The 23,466-nt window shown below is 33.6% G+C and overlaps 2 protein-coding genes and 1 pseudogene across 4 annotated transcripts; 1 reads left to right on the forward strand and 2 right to left on the reverse strand.

Annotated features, from left to right (window-relative positions):
- The first annotated feature begins 1,361 nt into the window (after nucleotides 1–1,361).
- LOC147292021 (dirigent protein 22 pseudogene) lies at nucleotides 1,362–1,910 on the forward strand (annotated as a pseudogene).
- Nucleotides 1,911–2,158: 248 nt separating this feature from the next.
- SCL3 (scarecrow-like 3) lies at nucleotides 2,159–4,871 on the reverse strand. 2 transcript variants are annotated; one of them, XM_086236608.1, is made up of 2 exons: nucleotides 4,552–4,871; nucleotides 2,159–3,755 (listed from the first exon to the last, which is right to left on the reverse strand). In XM_086236608.1, the coding sequence occupies exon 2, from the start codon at nucleotides 3,751–3,753 to the stop codon at nucleotides 2,359–2,361; it is 1,395 nt and encodes a 464-aa protein (XP_086092734.1). In that variant the 5' UTR covers nucleotides 3,754–3,755; nucleotides 4,552–4,871; the 3' UTR covers nucleotides 2,159–2,358. The 2 variants fall into 2 exon arrangements, with proteins under 2 accessions (XP_086092734.1, XP_086092733.1); XM_086236607.1 differs by having other exon boundaries at nucleotides 2,159–3,775.
- A 12,586-nt stretch (nucleotides 4,872–17,457) lies between these two features.
- LOC147292023 (uncharacterized) lies at nucleotides 17,458–20,456 on the reverse strand. Of its 2 annotated transcripts, XM_086237174.1 has the most exons (6): nucleotides 20,162–20,455; nucleotides 20,018–20,044; nucleotides 19,851–19,913; nucleotides 17,918–17,996; nucleotides 17,798–17,843; nucleotides 17,458–17,700 (listed from the first exon to the last, which is right to left on the reverse strand). In XM_086237174.1, the coding sequence occupies exons 1-6, from the start codon at nucleotides 20,201–20,203 to the stop codon at nucleotides 17,691–17,693; spliced, it is 267 nt and encodes an 88-aa protein (XP_086093300.1). In that variant the 5' UTR covers nucleotides 20,204–20,455; the 3' UTR covers nucleotides 17,458–17,690. The 2 variants fall into 2 exon arrangements, with proteins under 2 accessions (XP_086093300.1, XP_086093301.1); XM_086237175.1 differs by lacking the exon at nucleotides 17,458–17,700 and having other exon boundaries at nucleotides 17,794–17,843; nucleotides 20,162–20,456.
- Between the last annotated feature and the right edge of the window lie 3,010 nt (nucleotides 20,457–23,466).

Raw genomic sequence — 23,466 nt, forward strand, 5'->3', positions numbered from 1 at the left:
TTGCTAAATTTTGCTTGATCATCTCGACATTTTAGATGAAAAATGTATAAATTGACGGAATAACCTTAATTGGCAAAATTGAAAAAGTCAGGGTCCTTAATTTTTCAAATTAGAAGTCTGGGGAGCAAACTGATACATGTGTAATAGTCTGGAGAGCAAAATGACATTAATCCCTAAAACAAATGTTATCTTTAAGAAAATAAATCTGACGGTTCATGACAAGTATAGGATCACGCACCATAGTTCATGACAAGTAGATGCAGGTTCCGTTGATGCCAAAAGGTCAAAGTTATTGAAGGGTAGCAATAAATCAATTACTAACCCAATTTATCAATTCTCTGAAAAGTGAAACGATTGTGATTTTAGCCATCATTAATTGATAATTTAATTCCTTGTTAACAAGGAGAAAGAGTCCTTCTCTAGTAAGGACGTCCGCATTTTTCAAAATGTGCGAACATCAATACAGTGCTGACATGAGATAAACAGTGTGTCGATACGAAATGCCAAAATTTGCTACAGCACATCATGTGTGTCGGCACACTGTTTATCCCATGTTAGCACTATCAACACACTATTTACCCCATCTTAACATTGTGTCGACGTTCGCACAATTTGAAAAATGTGAACATCCTTACTTGAAAATTTTTCCATGTTTACTATGTTACACTTATTTCCCCTGTCACAGAATATTCATGCATGAGCTTGCCAATACATTTTGTGTTTGTAATAGTTTAATTACACAAACTTTTTCAACCAGTACTTTGGTTATTAACTGTTAGGTAGTTTGATATCTTTTATAGTGCATTTTAAATTTTAAATGTTTATAGTGCAGTAGTTATCTAACTTAATATGAAAGCTTTAGTTATAAGAGGTTGAGTTGCTTACGAACATGCATTTTGCCAAAAAACAACCTTCTATTCTTTAAAACTATCAAAAGGAATGTTATTTGGACCATTTTTATTAATCACATTGTTAATCACCAATCTAATAGAGGATGGATCTTTGTAGAGGTGAGTGGGGGTCTATCACGCACCACACAACAAAATTTTCTCCATTAATTTTTTCCTACAACTCAGTTTATCCATTTAATTGTCCAAAAAAAAAGTCCATTTAATTTTTCTTTAAGCTAAAGCAAAATGCTCCCTGCGCAAAGTCATAGACTCATAAAATGAAATTCTTTACCTTTTTTCTTTCCTTCCTTCTGGTTAATGAAATCCCTGCCTTCATGTTGATGGAAAAACCAAGCACGGGTTATGATTTCTTCAGGAAAACGAAGAAACAATCCACGGGCTTTCCACTTCTACCATACTATAAATAACCACTTACGTCACTAACTAAATACAACTGAAAACTGAACCAAAATGGCTTGGTTTGTCACTTTTGCCTACTGCTTCATCACTTTATCAACCTACTTCCATACCATTCATGGAGTATTCTCTGAGCAATCTCCTCTATCCCTACTTGCAAAACGAATGGAGAAAGTCACCTATCTCAACTTCTATTTCCATAACATTCAAGATGGCCAGAACCCAACTGCCATGAGAATTCTTGGACCACCACCAAATAAGTCGGTTGTACTTTCATACTTTCATGGTAGACGATCCATTGACAGAAGGGCCAGAGGCTAGATCAAAAGCTTGTGGGTAGAGCTCAGGGCATTTATGCTTTTGACATGACTCAGGGCTGCTTATGGTCATGAATTTGCTTTCACAGAGGGTATGTACAATGGCAGTGCCCTTCGCATTCTTGGGAGGAATCCATTTTTGGATACCGTTCGAGAGATGCCTATAGTCGGAGGTAGTGGGGTTTTCGGGTATGCACGGGGCTATGCATTGGCAAAGACAGTTTCCTTGAGTAAGAAAACTGGAGATACTGTTGTTGAATACAATGTGTCGTTGTTGCACTACTGAAAGGAGTATCACATAAATGTAGTACAAATAGTTTTATTACTACTACTACTGAAAATATCATGCTGTGTTTGATGCTTTTTATGTCTTTCGTTTTTAGTTGTGTTTCATTCCATCGTTTAATCAGTCTTTGTTATGTTGAAATGTTGATTTAGCTTAGCATGAAGAACATTGTGTATGAGAGAGAGAGATTCATTGTCCTTAAAACAGGATTCAACCTAAATATACCCGAGGTGAAACATCAGTGTCTATATAGAAAGAACTAAACTAGCATAAAAATTAAAAAATAACAATAAATTAGAACAGAGTAAATTCTCCAAACCTTTCTGAGGAATACTATGCAGTTGCAGAGCCAGAAATGCTTAAAATCCTTTACACGAAGAAGAAAAAGAAAATTAAGAAAGAAAGAAAAAGAAAATGAAAAGCACCCAATCCTCATATGGTTCATCAATCACTCGTATCTCCTAAACCTCCAAGCTGAGACCGAAAAAAGAGGTCTGTCATGCCAGCAAATAACCAAACATCCACTGTCTTCTTTAATCTTATACCCATCATAGCCATAGCTCTGCAACAGCCTGCTCGCCTGCAACATACCATGATAGCTCAAAGGCACTCTCCCAAACCCAGCCAACTCAAGCCTTAAAATCCACTTCTCAAGCTTCTCATGCCTCTCCTTTCTCTCGGTTCCTTCACACGCTATGATGTTTTTGATTTCCTCTCCAAAAAGCATTTTCTCAACCTTTTGTCGCTCCATTGAAGCTCTCGATACAGTAGACTCCAAGCAATCAAAAAGTGCTGCATAAAAGTTCAATGCTTCCATGGTCCTGTCCATTAATGTATGGCCATTGTGGTTTGATTCTTGCTCCGTTATCACCATTAATTTTGGTGAAAGGCCCCAAAGAGAAGTTAAAAAACTCCCCATCTTTGGTGAAGCACTTAATGATAGTGGGGACAATGCAGAATCAGGACTCAGGTTATATGCACTGATTGGATCTTTCTCCAGCCACTCCCCCAAAGTGAGCTTATTCATATGCAAGGCTTTCTGCAGGTTCTTTGATGCTAATGGTGATTTTCTTCTAAGCATTTCATCATCAGTTGCCAAGAGAGAATGTAGCTGAAGTACGGAGCAAACTGCAAGAGCCTCTCCAGTCTTGACACGCAAACTTTCGACAACAAGATTCTCCAACTTGCTTACTATAGGATTGAACTGAAATGGGATGTCAAGTTTTTCAGCTTCTTCTGTCAACCGAAGGGCCATTTGGTCTAATATCTCCTTTTGTTCATGAATGCCCGTAATTCTCAAATGGGGCGGGCCTTCAGGTCGTGCACTTAATGTCTGAATCAGATTAACCCACTGGGCAGGCTCAAATGAGTGAAGATCAATAATATGAACCATCTTCTCCCCTTCCATGGCTTCCACTATGGCCTGATTTGTGATCACATATGAAAGCTTTAAGAAGGGACAAAGCTCAAAGAACAGCCTTTTCACAAGAATTTCTTCCGAGATTGATGATATTTTCGTTGAATTAAGGGCTTTATGCAAACCAGGCCAACCTTTAAGCATCCGGTCTGCAAGTGCCTCAGTGAAATAAGCAGCTATTCGCTGCATTGTATCGCCATCAGGAGAGGCGAGCTGAGAAATGTGTTCTAGCCAAACATTTGCATTCTCAATGCTACCAGAAGCGACATGGTGAGCACAGGCATGAAGAAGCTGGATCAGACATAAACCTCTCTCTTCAGATTTTAGCTCCCTGAGCCATGGGTATGCAGAACCTATCCCAGGAGATAGCCAGGGAAAGAACTGCAGGGATGACGAAGTTACAGGTGACCCGTCCTCTTGCGCCATTCCTTCAAACAATTAGGGGATGCTGAAGATGAGATCATCATAATTGATCCAAAACAGCAAGAATTAGACCAGAAGTAAAGCAGCTGAGAAAAAAATAATTTAAAATGACAAAAAAAGAACATGTTAAATCTTTTCTTCTACACAGTTTGGTTTTTCCAAATAACCAAGCAAAATTATACAATTAATTTAGAAGTTTCAAAGTATCAAACGATTCAAACCTATTGGTTCTTTTATTCCTTAACTTTTTCTCCATATCCCAACAAACCTTATTTGTGTATCTAATTACTCATAGATCAGAGCATAAGGTCAAGAAACAGGACCCCTCGCAATCTTTCCAGATGATCAGATAATTCACAGTTGTAAATGAATCATGAATCCCAGAAAATTGAATCGGAGTTGGGTCAACTGACCATATGATTTCTGAGAAACAGAGCAAACTAACAAAAAACTAAAAGCATGAATTGGATTTTCTTTTTCTGGCAAATGATTCCATTGTTAACCAAACTAAGAAATTCATTATAACCAAGCCATATGGGGGAATATGGCTCAATAAGTGATCTATAATGTTCTTTTTTGCTCAACAATGAAATTTTTGGAATTTAACAAGTTCAAATATCCACTTTCCACCAACATTTCTCAGCAACCAAAAAGAGCCTAGAGAAAAATCATAGCACAAATAAAAGGAAAATTCACCCCTTGAACAACATCACAAAAGATGCACAACTGGGTCTGTATCAATTTGTAATAATTCATCAAAAGCAAGGAATCAAAATAATGACAGAGAGCCAGGAAATTTACCAGAGAAATTTATGAAAAGAAATTCAAATTCCCCACTGGTTTTTCAAATTGAAAGAAAACCCAGAAAAGTTCCCACGGAAGTTTCCTCGATTGGTGGTTCAACGTCCTAATCCATCAACGTGAGTTGAGAACTGTAAAGGGCTTGTGATGTGAAGTTTTGTTGCAAAGTAAGTGAAATAGTATTAAAGCTCTTGTTTTGAAGGACTTTTCCATGGCTGCGTTGGCGACAATACAAGAGGCTGTTTTTGTCGTCACTGATTTGTTTGTCTTTTGAGGGTGTTCAGAGGAATATGGAATTTGTGAAATACAGAGCCCTCTCTCCCTCTCTCTTTCTCTCTCTACATTTTCTCTCTATCTTAATTGTTGGTTTGTTATTTTGTTTTTCTCTCTCTCAGTTGATTTTTGTCACCATGTGGAGTGGATGGGAATAAGAGCTGGCCAAACTTTGGTACTATTCTCCAATAGAATGCCATTCCAAACATGTCCTAACAAAACAAAACAACACCCTGCTTGTTGCTTAGTGGGTAATAGTGGGAATTGCAAGGGGGAGCCTCACAAGTGCCTCCAAAACTAGTATTTGGATTCTTTTCAAAGGCATAGACCATCCACTCGGTACTTTCTTCTTACATTAAGACAAAGAGACAAGGGAATTGTAGGAAAAAGCCAAAAGTAGATAGAACATTTAACTTTTGGTGCGGAGTCTTGGGTGGGAGTTACTTGGAAGAATATCAATAGCCCATTCCTAGAATATTTCCTTTTACACTAAGCCCATCCCTTGCATGTATTTTTCTTCGTATAATTAATCAAGTTGATTATTCTAAAAAAAAAAAAATCAAGTTGATCCCATTTTAAACCCTAGTTTAAGCCAACTAATCATGTGTTAGTGATATACCACATGGTCCACATCTCTTTTGTGTGTGTTAATGGAAGTCATAAGAATCCTACCCATGTTTGATGGCTTGAAAAATTAGTGGAGTACTACAATTAAATTGAACACTAGACAAGAGTTACATGAGATAAGAATCTCATGTAAAAACATAGGTCAGGCTATGCAATGGTTGACCTATAACAATTAAATTAGACAATAATCCAACAATATGTACCAAACAAAGAGTAGTACTCTAACAATTTAGATCATGGACGACAATAACGCTCTAGGCTCAAAGTAATAACAACCTAACCTGAAGTAATCAAGTGTAGAAACTAGAGTATCCAACTCAAAATCAATTAGTCATAGACAAGCAATTAAATTTCGAAATTTTCGGCGAAATTTCGTTTTTTTAGGGTGTCGAAATCGAAACACATGTTTAATAATTTTTCGGGAAAATTTCACCGAAATTTTCGAAATTTTGCCGAAATTTATCGAAATTTACCGAAATTTATCGAAATTTATCGAAATTTATCGAAATTTATCGAAATTTATCGAAATTTACCGAAATTTTTTGAAATTTTTCGAAATTTACCGAAATTTTCGAAATTTTCATATTTTTCATTTTCTCCAACTTCAAAAATTCACCAAAAATAGCTCGAGACTCCTCACCGAAAAATTCTATAAACTCATATTGATGAGTACTAATTTCCTATAACCTCAAAATAGTCAAATTGTTTTCAAAAAAATTATGAAAAATCCTACTCTTATAATTTAATTCTGAAAAAAATAATAATCGTCAAATTCTTGAATTTTCATTTTCTAAAATTCATTTCCACACAACTAAGCTCTAAAACCACAACCAAAGGTCTAAGTTAGTTAAAATAAATTTAAAGAAATTTCTAATTTCTTTAAACAAACCTTAAAACAAATTTAAAAAATTTGAGTAACAAAATTACCATAAGCCAAAATTTGGGTTGTTACACTTAGTGAAGACAAAGCTTGGCTAAGTAAGAGACACGGGAAAAAAGGAAGGAAAGAAAAAAAATAAAAAAAAGACTGAAGAGAGAGGCACGGGGAAAAAAGGTAAGGAAATAAAAAAAAAGAAAAAAAAAGGGGGGGGGGGGGTTTGGGGCCTTTGGGCAATTGGAAAGAAGAAAAAAAGGTTTGAGATTTCTTTTAGTTATTTTAAACCTTAAACTTTAATACATTTCTATATAAAAAAATAATTAAAAGTATCCTAAAGGGCTTAAAACCTAAGATCCTAAAAAATATAGAGTATATAGGGTTTAATGTATAGATTATAGAGTATTAGGGTATATAGAATATATAGAGTATTAGGGTTTAGATTTTAGTGTATAATTAAATTATACAGTATAAATTAAGAATATACTAATTTTGTTTATTCATTATACTAATTTTATTTAACAGTATTTGCTCCAGCGCGCATTACATTCACCTTATATTACATGAAACCTACTATATAATTTGATTTTTTCAATGTTTTTTATCAATTAAGTAGATAATATGTTAAATAAACATATGGTAAAGTTTCATTCAAAATTTCCGTATTTTGATAGTAATTTCCGTTATTTCCATCTAATTTCTATCGAAATTTAAAAATCTTCGAAATTTCCGTCGAAATTTCCATCGAAATTTCCATCGAAATTTCCTCGAAACTCGAAATTTTATTCCTTGGTCATAGATAAACAAGTCCAGGACCATACAAATGGTTAGACAATACTTTACTTCCTCAATGTGCTTGAGATTCTCTCTCAACACCAAGAAGGAAAATGTTCTATGTAACCTACCTAGATCAAATGAAATGAGTATCAATACGACTTAAAATAAAGACATCGAACCTTTAATTTCAAATATAAGTATTATATGAATTATGAGGTAGAGCTTGAACATAGAAAGAATCCGAGAGATAATTCAAACGACTAGATTATATGTTGCTATTTGCTCATGTAGTAAAAATATTTAGAATTTGAAAAGAATTAATAAACTTTATTAAGCTGTGAAAACTTACTTATTCGATGAGTAGGCTATCATCTGGCACTTCATATATGTGGCATTTACAGTCTGTGGACCCCTGATTACTAAGCTTTGAGTTCTATAGTTTCAAAAGGAACTATCATCAATAGGGCATGAAAGCCTCTTAAATGCGTGGAAATCTTAACCCCGAGACAAACATGTGGCCCATAAGGGCATATGAACGTATCTAGGTGGTTTGGGGGTTTGAAACACCATTCACCCATTGCTACTCGAACAAGAACTTCGGTGTAAGGAAAACAAGTGGCTAAAATCCTCCACAAACTAGGATTCAAGCATTTGCAGTCTGTGGACCTCTGATTACTAAGTTTTAGGACCACAACAAAGGAAGGGAGCAAACCCCTATGCTCCATAAAGTGAGGGAAAAAAATCTCTGAACTCCGCAAATATGTAGAGAGCCATAAACGACTTAAGCTCAGCAGTTGATAAAGGAACTATCATCAATAGGGCATAGAAGCCTCTTAAACGCGTAGAAATCCTAAGCCCAAGACAAACATGTGGCCTATAAGGGCATATGAACGTATCTAGGCAGTTTGGGGGGTTTGGAATGTCATTCACCCATTCCTACTTGAACAAGAACTTCGGTGTAAGGCAAACAAGTGACTAAAATTCTCCACAAACTAGGATTCAAGCATTTGCAGTCTGTGAACCCCTGATTACTAAGCTTTAGGAAAACAATAAAGGAAGGGAGCAAACCCCTAAGCTCCATAAAGTGAGGGGAAAAATCTCTGAGCTCTGCAAATATGTAGAGAGCCATAAACGCCTTAAGCTTCGCAGTTGCTAAAGGAACTATCATCAATAGGGCATGAAAGCCTCTTAAACACGTGGAAATCCTAAGCCCAAGACAAACATGTGGCCCATAAAGGTATATGAACGTATCTGGGTAGTTTGGGGGGTTTGAAACACCATTCACCTATTCCTACTGAAACAAGAACTCCGGTGTAAGGTAAAAAAGTGGCTAAGATCCTCCACAAATTAGGATTCAAGCATAGATGTTCACTTATACTTGGAGTATGCTTCTCAGTGACTACAAGCTTGATAAGCTTACAGTCCTAAGGCCAAGAGGATACATCAAACCTTTATAAAAAACTCTCTCACAAGGTCATTCAAAGGTATTTTACATCTTAATTAAGCTCTAAGCCTACTGCTTTGAGTTTTTGATATTCTTGTTTACTGACTTGACTGTTAGAGAGCCGTTGGCTGACACCGGTGCCCCTTCACCTCAAAGATTTTTTGTAGCGTCCCAATCTAGGATCACCACAACGACACTCGTCCTAAGGATTTCCCAAGTATATAATACACGTACCTCGAGCATTATATTCCTAAGATTCCCTAAAATGATTTAACTCTTTATTTGATAGAATATGGGTTGGATTATAGTTAAATTGCACACGGGATCTAATATAAACGCACTTCAAAAAATTTCAAATTAAAAAGGCCAACTCATTAGGGTGACGAGTTTACAAAAGACCTCAAAGGATATTTTACAAGATAAAGACACAAACCACAAGTACTAGAGATGTTCAAACTATATTTTAACTTAGCAGAAGATAAAGAACAACCAAAGAAGAGAAAAAAAAAGGTTTCAATGACAAAAACAAAAAAGCACGATAAAGGACCTAGAGACCTTGCGGATGCCAGACAAGATGTAAGAGTGTCACATCCAAACAGATCAGTCGAGATTGTCAACCCAAGGGAGATCTGCAAGAAATCAGGTAGGGGTTAAGCATTACATATGTTCATGGCTTCAGTTTAGGGGACCCTGGCTAGGTTTATAAATAGTAAGTTAAAATATTTAATAGATATATATGGCCAGTGAAATTCCCAAATAAATCACTAACAAGCCTAGAAGGGGGGTGAATAGGCTTAATCACACAAATTTAATTTTAAAAAATTACCAAGTCAATTAAAAATGCAGTGGATTAAAATTAATTAAAATTGAATAAGAAAACTAGCAAACAATCACACAAGAAATACACAAATTTGTTGACGCGAAAAACCGCGTGAACTAGTCCAGAGAGAATAATTCACTATGATATTTGAATGTTACAACAATGACTCGATCCAAACCTAATCTAGACTCATTCTAAAAAGATACACTGACCTCAGTCACAATCTGTGTTTTCCTATCACAAGAATTGTTGGAGACCTTCTTGCCAACACCCTGAAGACAAGAGTTCACGAACCCGGCTTCGACCTCGATGCTCAAGTTCAATCAATGATGGAGAATGAATAGATGAAAGCGATAGCTTGAATAGATTCACAAGGAAAAATTTATTCAAACTATCTATGTTTATGCACAATAAACTATCCTATATGATGAATGTTTATGCAATAAGGAAGTTTATAAAATCAATGCTCACACTAAACCCTAGAATGCACAATTTCTCAAAAAATGTATAATGTATGACCAAAAGGTAATTAAGTGAACACCTCCTATTTATATGATAATAAGACCCTATAGAATTAGGAAATAGGATACAAGGCTTATTAGGAAAAATTAGACTTAAAATAAGAGAGAAAACCTAATTAAAAATGGAGAATAAAAATGTAAAAAACGCGGGTGAACAGTGAGGATCGGTCATGTAGTGCAAACTCAAAAAAACCACTTTCCTAGTGGACCGATCCTCTTTGGGACATGACCGATCCTGCAGGAAAAACATCAAAACGAACCTTTTCGAGGACCAGTCCTCTTGAAGACATAATCGGTCCTTTGGAACAATGTTTTCAAAAAATAATTTAACATTTAAAAAACAAGTTTGCACTTTTAAAACCACTTTGAAAGCAATTAAAACTAACCACCTATAATGCATGCAAGGTTATCTAAGTCATCTTACCTTTCCTAAATAGATTGAACATCGAAACATGACTTGATCAACGTTTCAACCACGAACCTCGCTTCACTTCAACACTTGACTCACTAAACTTAACCTAATCTAGAGCTTACAAATTGATCGTTTTGTCATTAGGAAATAGCCAATTACACAAAATTACATTTACAATATCCCCTTTTGGCATTTTCTAAACAAAACATCATAATCAAATACAATTGAAATGACATGACTTGACACCACTCAATGTCCGCACTCAAGAAACCTGCAAGAAAATACTAACATACATATACTTGAGATTTTAGATAATCCCACATTGTACAATTTAAGTGAAATAAATACTTTCAATTACTTTACCGTTTGTCTAGTTTTTCTCTTTAGCATTAACAAATAACTTATCTCTTCAAGTTTTCGGTAAAATTTAACTCATAATCATTGATTCTAAAACCACCTCACATGCAGTCATATTATACAGGTGTGCAGCACTTAGGTATTTAGAAGATGAACCACCAATGTATATCAAACTAATATAAATCACCTGATAAATTATTTTACACATTTATTTGTGCTCCACTTAATGAATTATTTGCACATAAGTGGCTGCATGTAAATTCTCATCCAATTACTTAATTACTTATTGGTACAAATGAAATGTACCAAAGATTTAAGGATATAGGTCTTGGGTTTAGGGATTAAGCGGTGTAGAAAACTCCTTGTGGAGCTTATAATGTAAGTTTTAAAACCTGAACTTTAGGCGACAAACCAGGTATATATGTAGGATTAAGGGTATTGATTTGGGTATAGGGTTTAGAATTTAGTATTTAGGGTTTAAATCTCATAAATTTGTGAGATTGATCTACAATTTAATTAATATGGGATTTAAATCTCATGAATTCTTTTAAAATATTTTAAATGATAATATGGATAATTTTGGAATAAGAAAAATCCTAAGTGGCAGCATTTTAAAATTTAGACATTAGTCAAAAACGTAAAAAATCTATGGTGTTTGTCTAAGAAGTGTCCATCTTATAGACCGGATGATAAGTCTCTCAATAATCTATTTAGGCTTTTTTACAAGTCACCCATCTAGATTATAACCTCATTTGCACTTCACCATCAAAATTAAAAAATTGAATCAAATTTTCATCTTAATTTTAAATAATTTGTAATGTCACGCTTCCATCCAATTCTGTCAACCTTTTCATAAAAAAAGATCTTGTACGACACATGTGCCACATTTTTTCGAGGTGAGTATATATACATTGTAGTCGAAGCCTTATTATTCTTTATATGAGTCTGTTTCAATCAATCTCATTAATGGATTCCTTTTGATTGCCTATCTTGACTAAACTCTAAGATCAACAACCAATAACTTTTTCTAATAAAAATTACAGATTTGGTCCACATATTTTTTATATAGTTCAATTTTGGTCCACGATCTTTTTTAAGTTTTGTTGTGGTCCACTAATTGTTTCAAGTGTTCAATAAAGGTTCAGATTTGTTTTCTCAAATTTGTCCTGCTTTTTACCCTATCAAATCTCAGCCAAATTCAGCAAACATATACTTGTTTTAAAGCTATGCATCTCTTCTTTACAACCATATAAAGATCATTCAAATCAGAGTTCTAAAACTCAAGATAATTGTCTCCAAAGTAGGGTACCCGAAACTACCAATTTTTCGTGAAAAATTTTCAGATTTTTCAAACTTCACCAAACTTCAATTCTCTTTAATTCTAATACTCCAAATTGGTTCCTATGACTAAGAAATGATAAAATATAACTTATACTTCAATTATAATTGAAGAAAACACAACCAAAATGATTTAAAATCATAATTTAAAAAGGATTGTGGACCAAAGTTGAACTAAGTATAAAATAAGTGAACCAAAATTGAACTTAAAAAATATCGTAGACCAAAATTAAACTAGATATAAAATAAGTGGACCAAATTTATAATTTCCTCTTTTCTTATTTTATAAATATAAAAAATAAACAAAGACGCATATTGGAAGATGACTCCAATTCACAACATTAGCTTTACATAAAATAAAAAAAAAGCTCATACACGACCAAAGAGGAGTGCTCTAAAACTAACCAGTTAGCAAGTTAATAGGAAGCTAACCATGCTTTTAGGCCCACCACATCACTAATCTCATAATCCGAACGATTAATTATTTAGGCCCTTCTTCAAAGATCATCATTGCAAAAAATCAACTAAATCGAAAATCATATAGTCATCTAATTGAGATCAAATAAATAGACGATCAGTATTTTCGATAAAAACATAGAAATAGTTGTTGTTATAATCAAATGGCTAAATGACTTCTGATTTTGAAGGTTTTTTACAGGAATGATCTTTGAAGTAGGGCCTAAAAAATAAACGGTTCGAATTTTGAAATTACATTGTGCAGTGGGCCCAACAGGGTGGTTAGTTTTGTATTAACTTACTAACTAGTTAGTTTTAGAGCATTCTTCCACGACCAAAAATTTAACACAATATATATTCACACACAGAAGAAAATGTTTTATATGAAAGTACATTCTTTTCTCATTTCGGAGAGTTTTCTTTATCTAACCCGAAATCAATTAACAATTAATGAAAATTTAAAATATATTAAAATGCAAGGCTTAAAATATTATATTATTATATTCTTAAAGCGCTAGCTCCTCATTTACAGCCAAATTGAACCAAATACAAATATCATCTATATTGAGTGATTTTCCTATAAAAAAAATAAATAATAAAATAAAAACTATATTTTGTGATCAGAGCTTGTGTGGTCAAATTAGGTCGCATACATGAAATATCCGCTTTGAAACTATATTGAAGTAATACATAAAAGCTTAAATTTTCCAAGAAAATTTAATTTGAATTATAAGTACACATGGCCAAATAATAATTTTTTTATGTACATGTAGCAATTAAATGAGAAATGTTTCCTTTTAAAGTAACTTATGTATAAAATTAAAGGAGAAATATTTTTAGTGGTCTCGTTTACTGTTTGTTGGAAAATTATGTATAAAATTTCCAGCCAGTTCTAGTACCGCATAAGATATTAGATATGGTTTCCTTTACAACGAGAAATTATTGTGTGTGACTATAACACTACGTCATGATGACGTAATGTTACTAATCCACTTATATTGTAATACGTGTACAATAATTAAAAACTAAAATCCTAAACTCTAAAAAATACTTTTAAAATCGTACACGTGTTATAATCTAAGTGGATTGGTAACACCACGTCATTAAGCCACGTGGTGTTACTGTCACATACAATAATTTTTTCTTTACAACCATTATTATTCATTTCATGCTACATAGTATATAGAGTAGTGTTAGAGATTCTAAATTTATATCCCAAATTTGGATCTCAAATGATGTGTCAATATTTCATTAATTCATATATGGCACACTTTATGAATTATTTATTTCACAATAAGTAAAACTGTAAAACACTGACATGTCTAACGACACATCATTTAGGATCAAAATTTAGGATATAAATTTGAAATTCCTAGTATTATTGTAGTACATGTATATGAGGGTGTGGCACACTAATGAGTCAGAAAGCACTCGCATATATGTGTTATGCCAAACATAAATAGACAACTTGAAGCATGTGTCTGTTGTTTCTTTCTTTGGACTTGCTATATATTTAGGACCCGCAGACCTGCAAAAAGAATTTCATTTTCTTTGTATTGTTGTCTCTGGATTATTTGATTGCATTTATATGCATGCACAACATAGGGAAGTCAAACTATAGAGTTTCATTGTCTAATATTTTGTATTTTATATTTCAATCTGGATCATCATAGTTTCCTAGTCATTACATACCAAAAAGAATTTAAATCCAATTTAATTGATTTTCTTAACTTTCTATGGAATAGTCTTGAGAATGAAATAAATATCAGTTTTTTTTAGGGCTAAAACAATGTCACTTTAAGTTTTGATTTTTTTAAGAGAAAATAGTTTAGGGTTTTAGTATTTATGTGATTTATAGTCCAAGAGCTTGAAACCTTTGGTTAATTAACTAGATAGAAACACTGTGATAGAATTTACTGCAGTGGGATGAAACCTACAAATAGGGAGAGAAAAAGTAGGATGTGTGAGAGAAAAAGTGGATGGATAGAAATCAATGTATTAAACTTTTTGGATAGAGTACTAAATAGACCCTTAATTTTTTAGGTTCATTGATTTTAATTATTAAATTTCAATAATTTTTAATTTAGGTATTAAAATTAAATAACATTTTAGATTATGTACTAGTTGAAAAGTCAAACAAACTAATAAAATAAAAGGTATTAGAATTTACAAATACTACATCATATGCCACTATAATAAAAAAATAAAAATAATATACATTACAAGTATTACATTAATTTATATTATATTGTATTAAAAAAAAAAATCAATCCAGTTACAACTTAATTGTGACTGTTTTGGTAAATTGAAAAAGAGAATTCACACCATTATGTATTATTTTGAGTAAAAGTATTATTTTGACTTTTATTTAACTATATTGTAATATAATTTCTCTAAAAAAATTCAATTAAGTCACAGCTTAAACTGTCTCACAACTTATATGTGACTGTCGTTTAGTCACAACTAAATTTGAAGTTGTGAGTGTCGTACAGTCACAACTAAATGTGAAGTTGAGACTACATTAGCAAATTTTCAAGATAATATAAAAGTCTCAAGAGCAATTTTGTCAAACCTTATAAATTTTAACTAACATCCATCATATGTGGGTCAAAAGACAAAAATGTCAAATCAAAAAGGCTCAAATCAAAAAGGCTAACATACTTGTAACATAATCTAAAAATCTACATTTAAATTTAGTAGTTTAATTGAAATATTTTATGGTATTTATGGTATACCAAAAAATTATTGAAATTTGATATTTAATCTTAAATTTTTATAAATTTTTATCTAAAATTTATTCAAATATGGTATAGATGCATGTAAATGCTAAATTAGTAATTAATGTAGAGAATTTTTATGACTTTTAATTAAATTCTAGCTTCAGTTATAAGCAGCTATTGCTTATAACTTATCAATGCACATGCTCCGAGCAAAAATAAATTTACTTTGAAAGCCAATCTACATCTACTCATCATAATTTCACTAACTTTTATCTCATAACAGGTGTTTTCGTGTATCTCTTTATTTTCTTAGACCTAATCAAAGTAATAAGAATATACTTGAGACTTGAGAGTCAGTCAAAGCTCACTACAAACAAAGATGATATACTTGATCAGTTGGGTGGTTTCAAGATCTAGCTATCTAGGTAGTATCACCAAAAGAGAAGAAGCATTTGGTGTTTTGGGCTTTTGTTTTTCTTAAATAAGGTTAAAGATTGTGACTTTAAAATACACACAAATTGGGTCCTAGTTATGAAAGGTACCTTATTGTCTTAGACGATGTGCTATCGGTCTTAACAATGACTAATGGTGGTGTTTTCCAGGGTAAAAGAATTGTAACCTTGTGGCCAGCCATTGTTAATTAAAAGGGAATTTCCTAAATTATTATATGGTGTTATGACTCTTTTGGTCCTCCAAGTTTCAGTTGGACTTGGCTGAATGCATTGGAGGGTGTGTTAAAAACAAAAAAGGGAGCAGACCAAAACAAAAAAGGGAGGACCCACAATTTTATGTGTGTGTGGTTTTCATGGTATTTGGAATGTCTTCTTCTGTTTTTTCCTTTTTGGTGAGATGGGTATATTTGGAATGTTCTTAAAGTAGAATGATTATATTAGTTGATCACGTTACCCTGCAGTTTACATCTTAGTTATAATAATTAATAGAGATAATTAGGCTTAAATTTTTTATAAAAATAATTTTTAAATAGAGACCGGAGATGTTTTAAAATTTATAAGAAAATCATTTTAATTCATAATAATTTATAAGAAAATCATTTTAATTTATAATAAAGTCCTTTCAATTTATAAGAAAATCTTTTTAATTCATAATAAAGTCTTTTCCCGATTTGAAGGGTATTTTTCCCTATTTAAAAATTATTTCCCCTCCTAGAGTGTAGAATGAGCTTTGTAGAAGCTGCATGTTAGGTTTTAACTCCGAGATTTTGGGCGGAGCTCAAAATCTTGGAGTTAAAACCTAACATAAAGTCGTCAAAGAAAAAAATAAAAGACTTTAATTAAAAATCCTAAATCACTACCGGTCTTAGTCTAAGAAAGACTCATAAAATATACTGGACTCTAAGTCTCTCTAATTAATATAACAAGTATACATAAATTGTCACATAATGTGATTAGTGAAAATGAGATAACTTCTTTAGCAATATTTTAGAATAAAGAGTTGGAATCAAAAGAGTGATCAATTTGGTTGGGGATTATATTTGGGCTTTAAAGCAAAAGAGTGATCAAGTAAGTTTTAGCCTTAAAGCAATGTGTGGTAAAAGAACAAAAGAGCAACGGACTTCAACATTCATAAAGGGAAAAAAATCAAGTATCTAAAGAGGATCCCTTTAATTGGTTTGGCATTGATATTATACATTGCAAATTATAATTAAAAGATGTCAAATGGTGAAAATTAGGCACAACTTTATTTTTCTATATCAAAACAAATCGAAACCTTGATTGTAATCCTAACTCACGTGTCCGGTGTCCATCATCTCCTTTATTGGCCAAACCACAAGGGCACCATTTTTCAGTCGCCTAACTTGGGCTTACTATGGCTCTTGGTGCTTTTCGTTTCTTCTTGTTAAGCTCTCCCTTGGTACAGTGTAGTCACCTTAATGGGCTTTTACCACTTCACAATTGCCTTTATGCCTAAACTCTAAGCCCAAAGGGTTGAGAAAAGATTGGGGCTAGATGCTTGCATCTAAAAGACTAAAACACCCTAAGAGACTAAACTGAAATATTATCATATTTAATGGAACATCTAGTTGAAAAACTGGAATATTGTCAAAAGTAATGGAACACCTAGTTGGAAAAATTAAAGAATCTAGATCTTTTATGCTAGCAAAAAGAACCTGGATTTCCTTCAGGCAAGGATGAAACTATTTGTTTCCAACTTAAAAATGGCAAACAATCTCACATTGTTGAACTGATTTTACTCATACTTGCATTGTCACACAATCGCCTAAGAAATCAATATACAAGGTTACATGCAAATGACCTAACAAGGGGTGTCAAATGTAAAGGGAAATACTGTATAACCAAATACTGCATGATGAAACAAGAGAATGATACCAGAGAATGTTTATCCATTTGGAATCCCAAATCAAGGTTGTCAATAAATTACTACTAGAGAGATTGACATCCAAAATACATGTGTAATTAGAAAAGCAGTAAATCTAAATAGTCCGACCTCCATCAAATTCACAACACAATGTAACCTAAAATAATGCATTTGCAAGATTGATCAATTCCCCCTGGATTTAAAACAATAAAATAAAAAAAAAAATTGTTAGAGAGAGAAACAAAAAAACAAAAAAAATATGTTAGAGAGAGAGAGTTCAATTCACTTACGTGTTCATCATCAGAGTTATGTTATCTCCCTTAAGAAGAATCCTTCCTGGAAAAAAAAGGAACAATTTAGATATTGCACAAAAATGGGGTAGCAGAAGAGCAAAGGATGAGGGGACTCACCTAATGACTTTCTGGTCTTTTTCTTGATGCTGACTTCTTCAGCATCCTCCAGAACCAAATTCATATACTCATCAAACCCCTGTATAACCAAGATGGCCAACAAAGAAAGTAAGATGTTTGATTCCGGTCAGATGCATGATATACGCTCCCTATACCAGGGGGAGTATGCATATATGAGGGGGGAAACTATGTAATCTCTACTTAGCTTTCTTTTTGTTTGTGCCTGCAGTTTAATTATGATAATGTTTGTTGGAGAAAATTATAGAGAATATGTAACTAAATGTGAAATATAGAGATAAACCAAGCAAACATATCCTCTACCAGTTAGGAATTTAGGAAGAATATGGTTCAAAACATCAGGGTACAAGTGTACAACTGTACAAGGCACCACAAAAAGGAAAGTGAAGGGGGTGAGTGTGTGTGTGAAGGGGCGGAACATAGCGTGCATAATTTCTAAATGTAAAAAATGGGTCCCTCCAGCTCATAGTTCCTCCCCCCCCCCACCCCGTCTTCCCAAACCCCGTCCCAAAGGCCAGCCTTCTTTCTTCGGCATCTACCCATTACCTGTAACCAGCCCCCAGAACCCCATACCAGGATCAGCGAAACTCACCTCCTTGGCCAGCCCCCCAACTACCCCACTCTGAGCTATGAGTCACTAGCTGTCAATATTCCGTGGGTTAATTTATTGCCAATTAAGCTTGGCAACAACTGTTGTTCCTAGTACAATTGTTCTTAACACAGATTACTATATGGATTGGAGGGTATGGGCTAAAATTCCTTGTTGGTTCAATACCTTTGGGAAATTGTGGAAGCTACAGAAAAACCTCCAAAACCAGAAGAAGCAGAGTTTATGGCTTGGAGAAGAAGAATTCCATGACTTTACATAAAATCCAAATTTCATGCGGGCTGGATACTTTTTCCCTTATTAGGGAGATCAGTTCAAAAAAATTGCTTGGAATACTTGAGCAGAAAAGCTCAAGCTACAAAAATTACTCCAAGTTAATTCAATGATTCAGTCTGCAAACACCTCAAACAACCAGATGTTCTATCTCTGGGAAGAAAATATGTTATTAAGAAAAAAAGAGAATATGCATGACATTAATTGATGAACTACAAGTTGCCAATTGCTTGCTAGCTCTGATTTAAGGATTAATTAGTTTTAGTTTTTAAATTTGGTATAGAAATTGGTTTCACAAGAATAATTCTAAAAGAATCACATCTATGGACCACATTATGTAGCAAGTGATGCATTTGTTAACAACTGGATATTATAATTTAGCTAACAAATGGATCCCACACCAATTGGTCCAAAGGTATTTCTCTTCCTAAGGTTGGAAAAGGTCCCAAGTCCAAATCCCCCTCCAACAGATAAAGGGCAAAAAAGGATCCCACCTGCCACGTATTTAGGTCCATAAATGTTTGGCTGTTCATGGTGTTTTTTACTTTTCGAATTTTACTCCTTTTTACCATTTTCCTCAATGACTAACATCTTCATCTAGCCATGACGGAATGCAAATGCAGAAAATTTAGCAACCCAAACAGTTTGAGACGTTCTGTTCTTTGAGACACGTTTTAGATTAGAATGAAAAGGTGTAATTCATGCACATTAGTTCAGTCTATTTGCAGCAATCAAAATTCTGACGGGCATAATTCAAGTTGAATATTCCTAATACATGGTCAACCATTTGCACTCTACAAATATATTAAGCACACGAGTCTGCTTATTCTAAACCTTTATGCAACCACTTTAATGAAGTCATTATTAATTTAACGTAACCTAAATGTTAGTAGGAATCATGGGCCTAATACAAAAATAACTCTAAAACCCTAGTGGACCAAAAGTTGAACATGTAAAAATATTAAGCGCTCAAGACACTAATCAAAAGCATAATAAAAATTTCTTCAGAAAAATAAAATAGAAAAACAAACTTACAATAATTCGGCCTTCAATCCTCAGGTCTTTTTGCTCAAAGAGCCAAATCTGAATGCGAGCTTTCTGAAACCAACAAAACACCCAGTAAGAAAACCCCGAAATTCGAGCTTTCTGAAGCAAACCCAGATGACAAAATTAACCAAATATAGCGAAAAAGGATGACTTACACTTTGAAGGAATCTGAAAATCAAGTTCTGATGCACCAAAAACCCCAATAGAAAATAGGAGGAAAATAGTCAGTGAAACATTAAAAAAATGCACAAAAAGAGTCCAATGAAATGGAGCAAAGGGAAATAAGGAAGAGAACGTACTATGGGTTGGGTCATGATCCTCTGGACTCTGGTGCTCGCCATGGCTACGGATTTGAATGGGTTTTGGGCCACGGAAAGAGGTTTTGGTTAGAGAGTAGGAATGGCACCGACTTTCACAATAACAGTGAGAGTGATATGGAAAGTGAGAAAGGAGAAGGGATGAGATTGAGAGGGCCACCGGGATGGCGGTGGCGGCTGGCCGGCTAAGTGAAGACTGAAGAGTGAAGAAGCAGAGAAAATACTGAGAAGACGCCGACTGCTGTGCTGCACGAGTGCACGGTGCTTTGCAAACTTATTTTTTAAGTAAATTTACCTAAAAGTTCATTTTACAATAATCGGACTACTTAAAAAGTTTAAATAATAAATAGGTTTATTTTGTATAAATAAAGCTCACATTATATTTTTTTCATATTTTTGGTGCCGAGCACTCTGAAATATTTTTAATTACAAACCCAGTCAATTTACAAATTAAGTTTCAGCCTGTTTGTTCGTGTACGCGCGAGCAGAGATAGAAAAATGTACTACCGAGCGCTCGGTAGCTTGCCAAGAGCTCAGTAGCTTTGCAAATGCATATGCATCTGCATCAACACATTTTTAAGTTGCATATGCATCTTTGTAGCTTGTAGATGATATATTTTAAGTTATATATGCATGATTTAGCTTGCAGATGCATGTTGAGCGCTCGACAAGTCCCACTAAACACTCGGTAGACAGTTTGAGTTTTTACTTAACTTTTGGACTGGCTAAGATTTGGCTTAATTTACTTTCTCATTTTGGACTTCTAATTAATGCACCCTTAATATATATCGAACATTTTTTTTCGAAATTAATTATACTAGGGGTGGGCACGGGATGGAGGGGGATGAGACTTACCTCATCCCGTTCTCATCTCATGATTTGAGTTCGGGATCGGTACGAGATGAGATGCGAGTTTTGGGATTATGGTACCATCTCGTTCCGTACCAAATTGGTTCGGTACCATCCCGATCCCAAACAAAAACAAAAATTCAATTGATTAGTTGACTGCTTTGCAATGTACAGCTGTACAGAATATTAGACATGCATTGATTAGTTGTGAATACATGAGTATCCAAATAAGTAGCAAAGATTATGAAAACAGAAGAGTTCAAAAGCCTATCACATATGTTCATTATTTGCTTGTCCAATTCGACTGTCTGGCAGTGGTGTTACTTGGGAAGAATTGGGCTTATTGTTATTTATTGGGCTATGAAAACAAGTTAAAAAATGAATTGGGCTTAGTGTTATTTAGGTCCATTAAATGAAATAATTAAATTTTAATTAATTGGTCCGAGACGGGACCATCTCGGTATTGATCATTCAGGACTGATCACATCCCGTTTGAAATCGGTACGGTATGGGATCGGTACGGGGTTTGAAAACAGAAAAACGAAATGAGACCAAACGATACGGAATGACACGGAACGGTATGGTTTCGGTATTTTCGGTCTTAATGCCCACCTCTAAATTATACAATTAGCAATTACTATGACTAATAGAAATAGATCGATCGTGGCCTTTGTCGGTGGGCTGAGCCGCTGAGGTACTCTAATTAAATTTGGAAATGATGATAATTTGAATGAATATTTTTGAATATATAGGAAACACAAAGAAGAAACTACTGTGCATGCACACGATAGTAAGAAAAGTATGTGTCCAAAGTTGAGGAACATTGAAAGTATAAAATTACGACCTTAGCTTGTTTCTCGGCAAGCAAATCTGCCGTCGAATTAGCCTTCGAGTAAATATGTTTAAAGGATATTTCTTGAAATTGATGAATACATATTATGTTAACAAATAATGAATCCATTCCCCATGGGAAAAGAATTTTAAGAGCAACAATATCAATGACTTGCAACCATCCATACATTAAGCTTAACATTTTTGGTAAAGTTACAAAATTTCTAATCTCTTATACATGCATTTAATAAACAACATAAGGGTTAAAATTTGAGTAATGAAAATGAATGAAAATAAAATAATGAGGAGGATAAAGTAGAAAGCAAAGTTTGAACAATATTGCAAAACGGATCTAGATACTTTATTTATTTTTTCTCTATTTGCTTTTACAGTTTACTTGACTTTTAATCTTAGTTATGGATTATTTTATTATCTAATGATATGGAGTAAAAGATAAAATGGATATATTCGTAACACTTTGTGTGAATGAAGTTACATAAAAGCTTGATTTTTTTTTTTTTCAAAAAAACCCTTGAATTTGTATTATGAGGTTGAGATTGAAACAAAGCAAAAAAGCAGGGAATTCAAAGTTCCAAATCCATTATGAATGACAAAACTTACATTAATAATTATTGAACATTAAAATGAAAGTCACAGTATATATTTTGGAAAGGTTTTTAACAATTTACCCACCTGAACTTTGACCTGATTTTCACTTTATCACCTAATAAATTTTTTGACTCGATGTGGCATCTTAATTTAAAAACCAAATTCAATGTCAGATCTCCGTTACATTCTGTCACATTTTCAATTAAAAATAAGGGTATTTTGGTCTTTGTACGTATTTTGACTGGAGGTTACTGTTCATTATATTCAACCTCAAGCCCATGTTTTCCAATTTTTATCTCAACTTCACCCTTACTTTTATCCCATCAAATCTCCACCAAAATCAACACTCTTATACTCATTTTTAAGCTATGAATCTCATTTTTAAGCTATGAATCTCCTTTTTATAACCATATAAAAAGAATTCAAAACAGAGCTATGAAACTTGAGATAATTGGTCATAAAGTAAGCTATCCGAAACTGCCAAATTTTCCAAATTTCATTTTCCTTCGAATTCAACACCCCAAATCATTTTCTTAGGTTACAAGAAACATATGTATAGCTTCCAAATCAATCACTCAACCTCAAACCAACCTAGAAATCAAAATCCCCATCAAGAACATAAACTCCAAAACTGAAAAGTACTCAGTGCACCCCAACCCAAAAATCTCTTCCTTTTTCCCTTCAACTCCTATGTTAGTTTGATTCTATAAGATTTTCGAATCGCTCCAAGTAAATCTCACCAAAACTAGAAATCATTACCAAGTAATTCCAAACTAAAAACAAAGAATTCATAAAACATGAAGCTTACCTTCTTCTTCCTCTTTCTTTCTTTCATTCTCTGTTCTTCTCCTCTTATTTTTTTTTTCTCTCTCTCTCTCTCTCCTCTGTTCTTGCACTACTAGAAGAACTTTAATAGACATAAGTTCCACTGATGTCTATTTATGTTTCCGACCGATATAATAAGACGTACTATTATGTCATTTTAGATATCGGTTTTT

The sequence above is a fragment of the Dryas octopetala genome, chromosome 3, assembly GCF_963921425.1.
Source record: "Dryas octopetala chromosome 3, drDryOcto1.1, whole genome shotgun sequence".
Classification (NCBI taxonomy): Eukaryota; Viridiplantae; Streptophyta; class Magnoliopsida; order Rosales; family Rosaceae; genus Dryas; species Dryas octopetala.

Excerpts from the sequence above, each read along its gene's own strand:
- SCL3 (XM_086236608.1), bottom strand. The coding sequence starts at position 3,753 with ATGGCGCAAGAGGACGGGTCACCTGTAACTTCGTCATCCCTGCAGTTC.
- LOC147292023 (XM_086237174.1), bottom strand. The coding sequence starts at position 20,203 with ATGGCGAGCACCAGAGTCCAGAGGATCATGACCCAACCCATA. Across the intron at positions 17,997-19,850 it reads GGATTGAAGGCCGAATTATT|GGGTTTGATGAGTATATGAA; the intron begins GTAAGTTTGTTT and ends TTGGTTATACAG. Across the intron at positions 17,844-17,917 it reads AAAGACCAGAAAGTCATTAG|GAAGGATTCTTCTTAAGGGA; the intron begins GTGAGTCCCCTC and ends TTTTTTTTCCAG.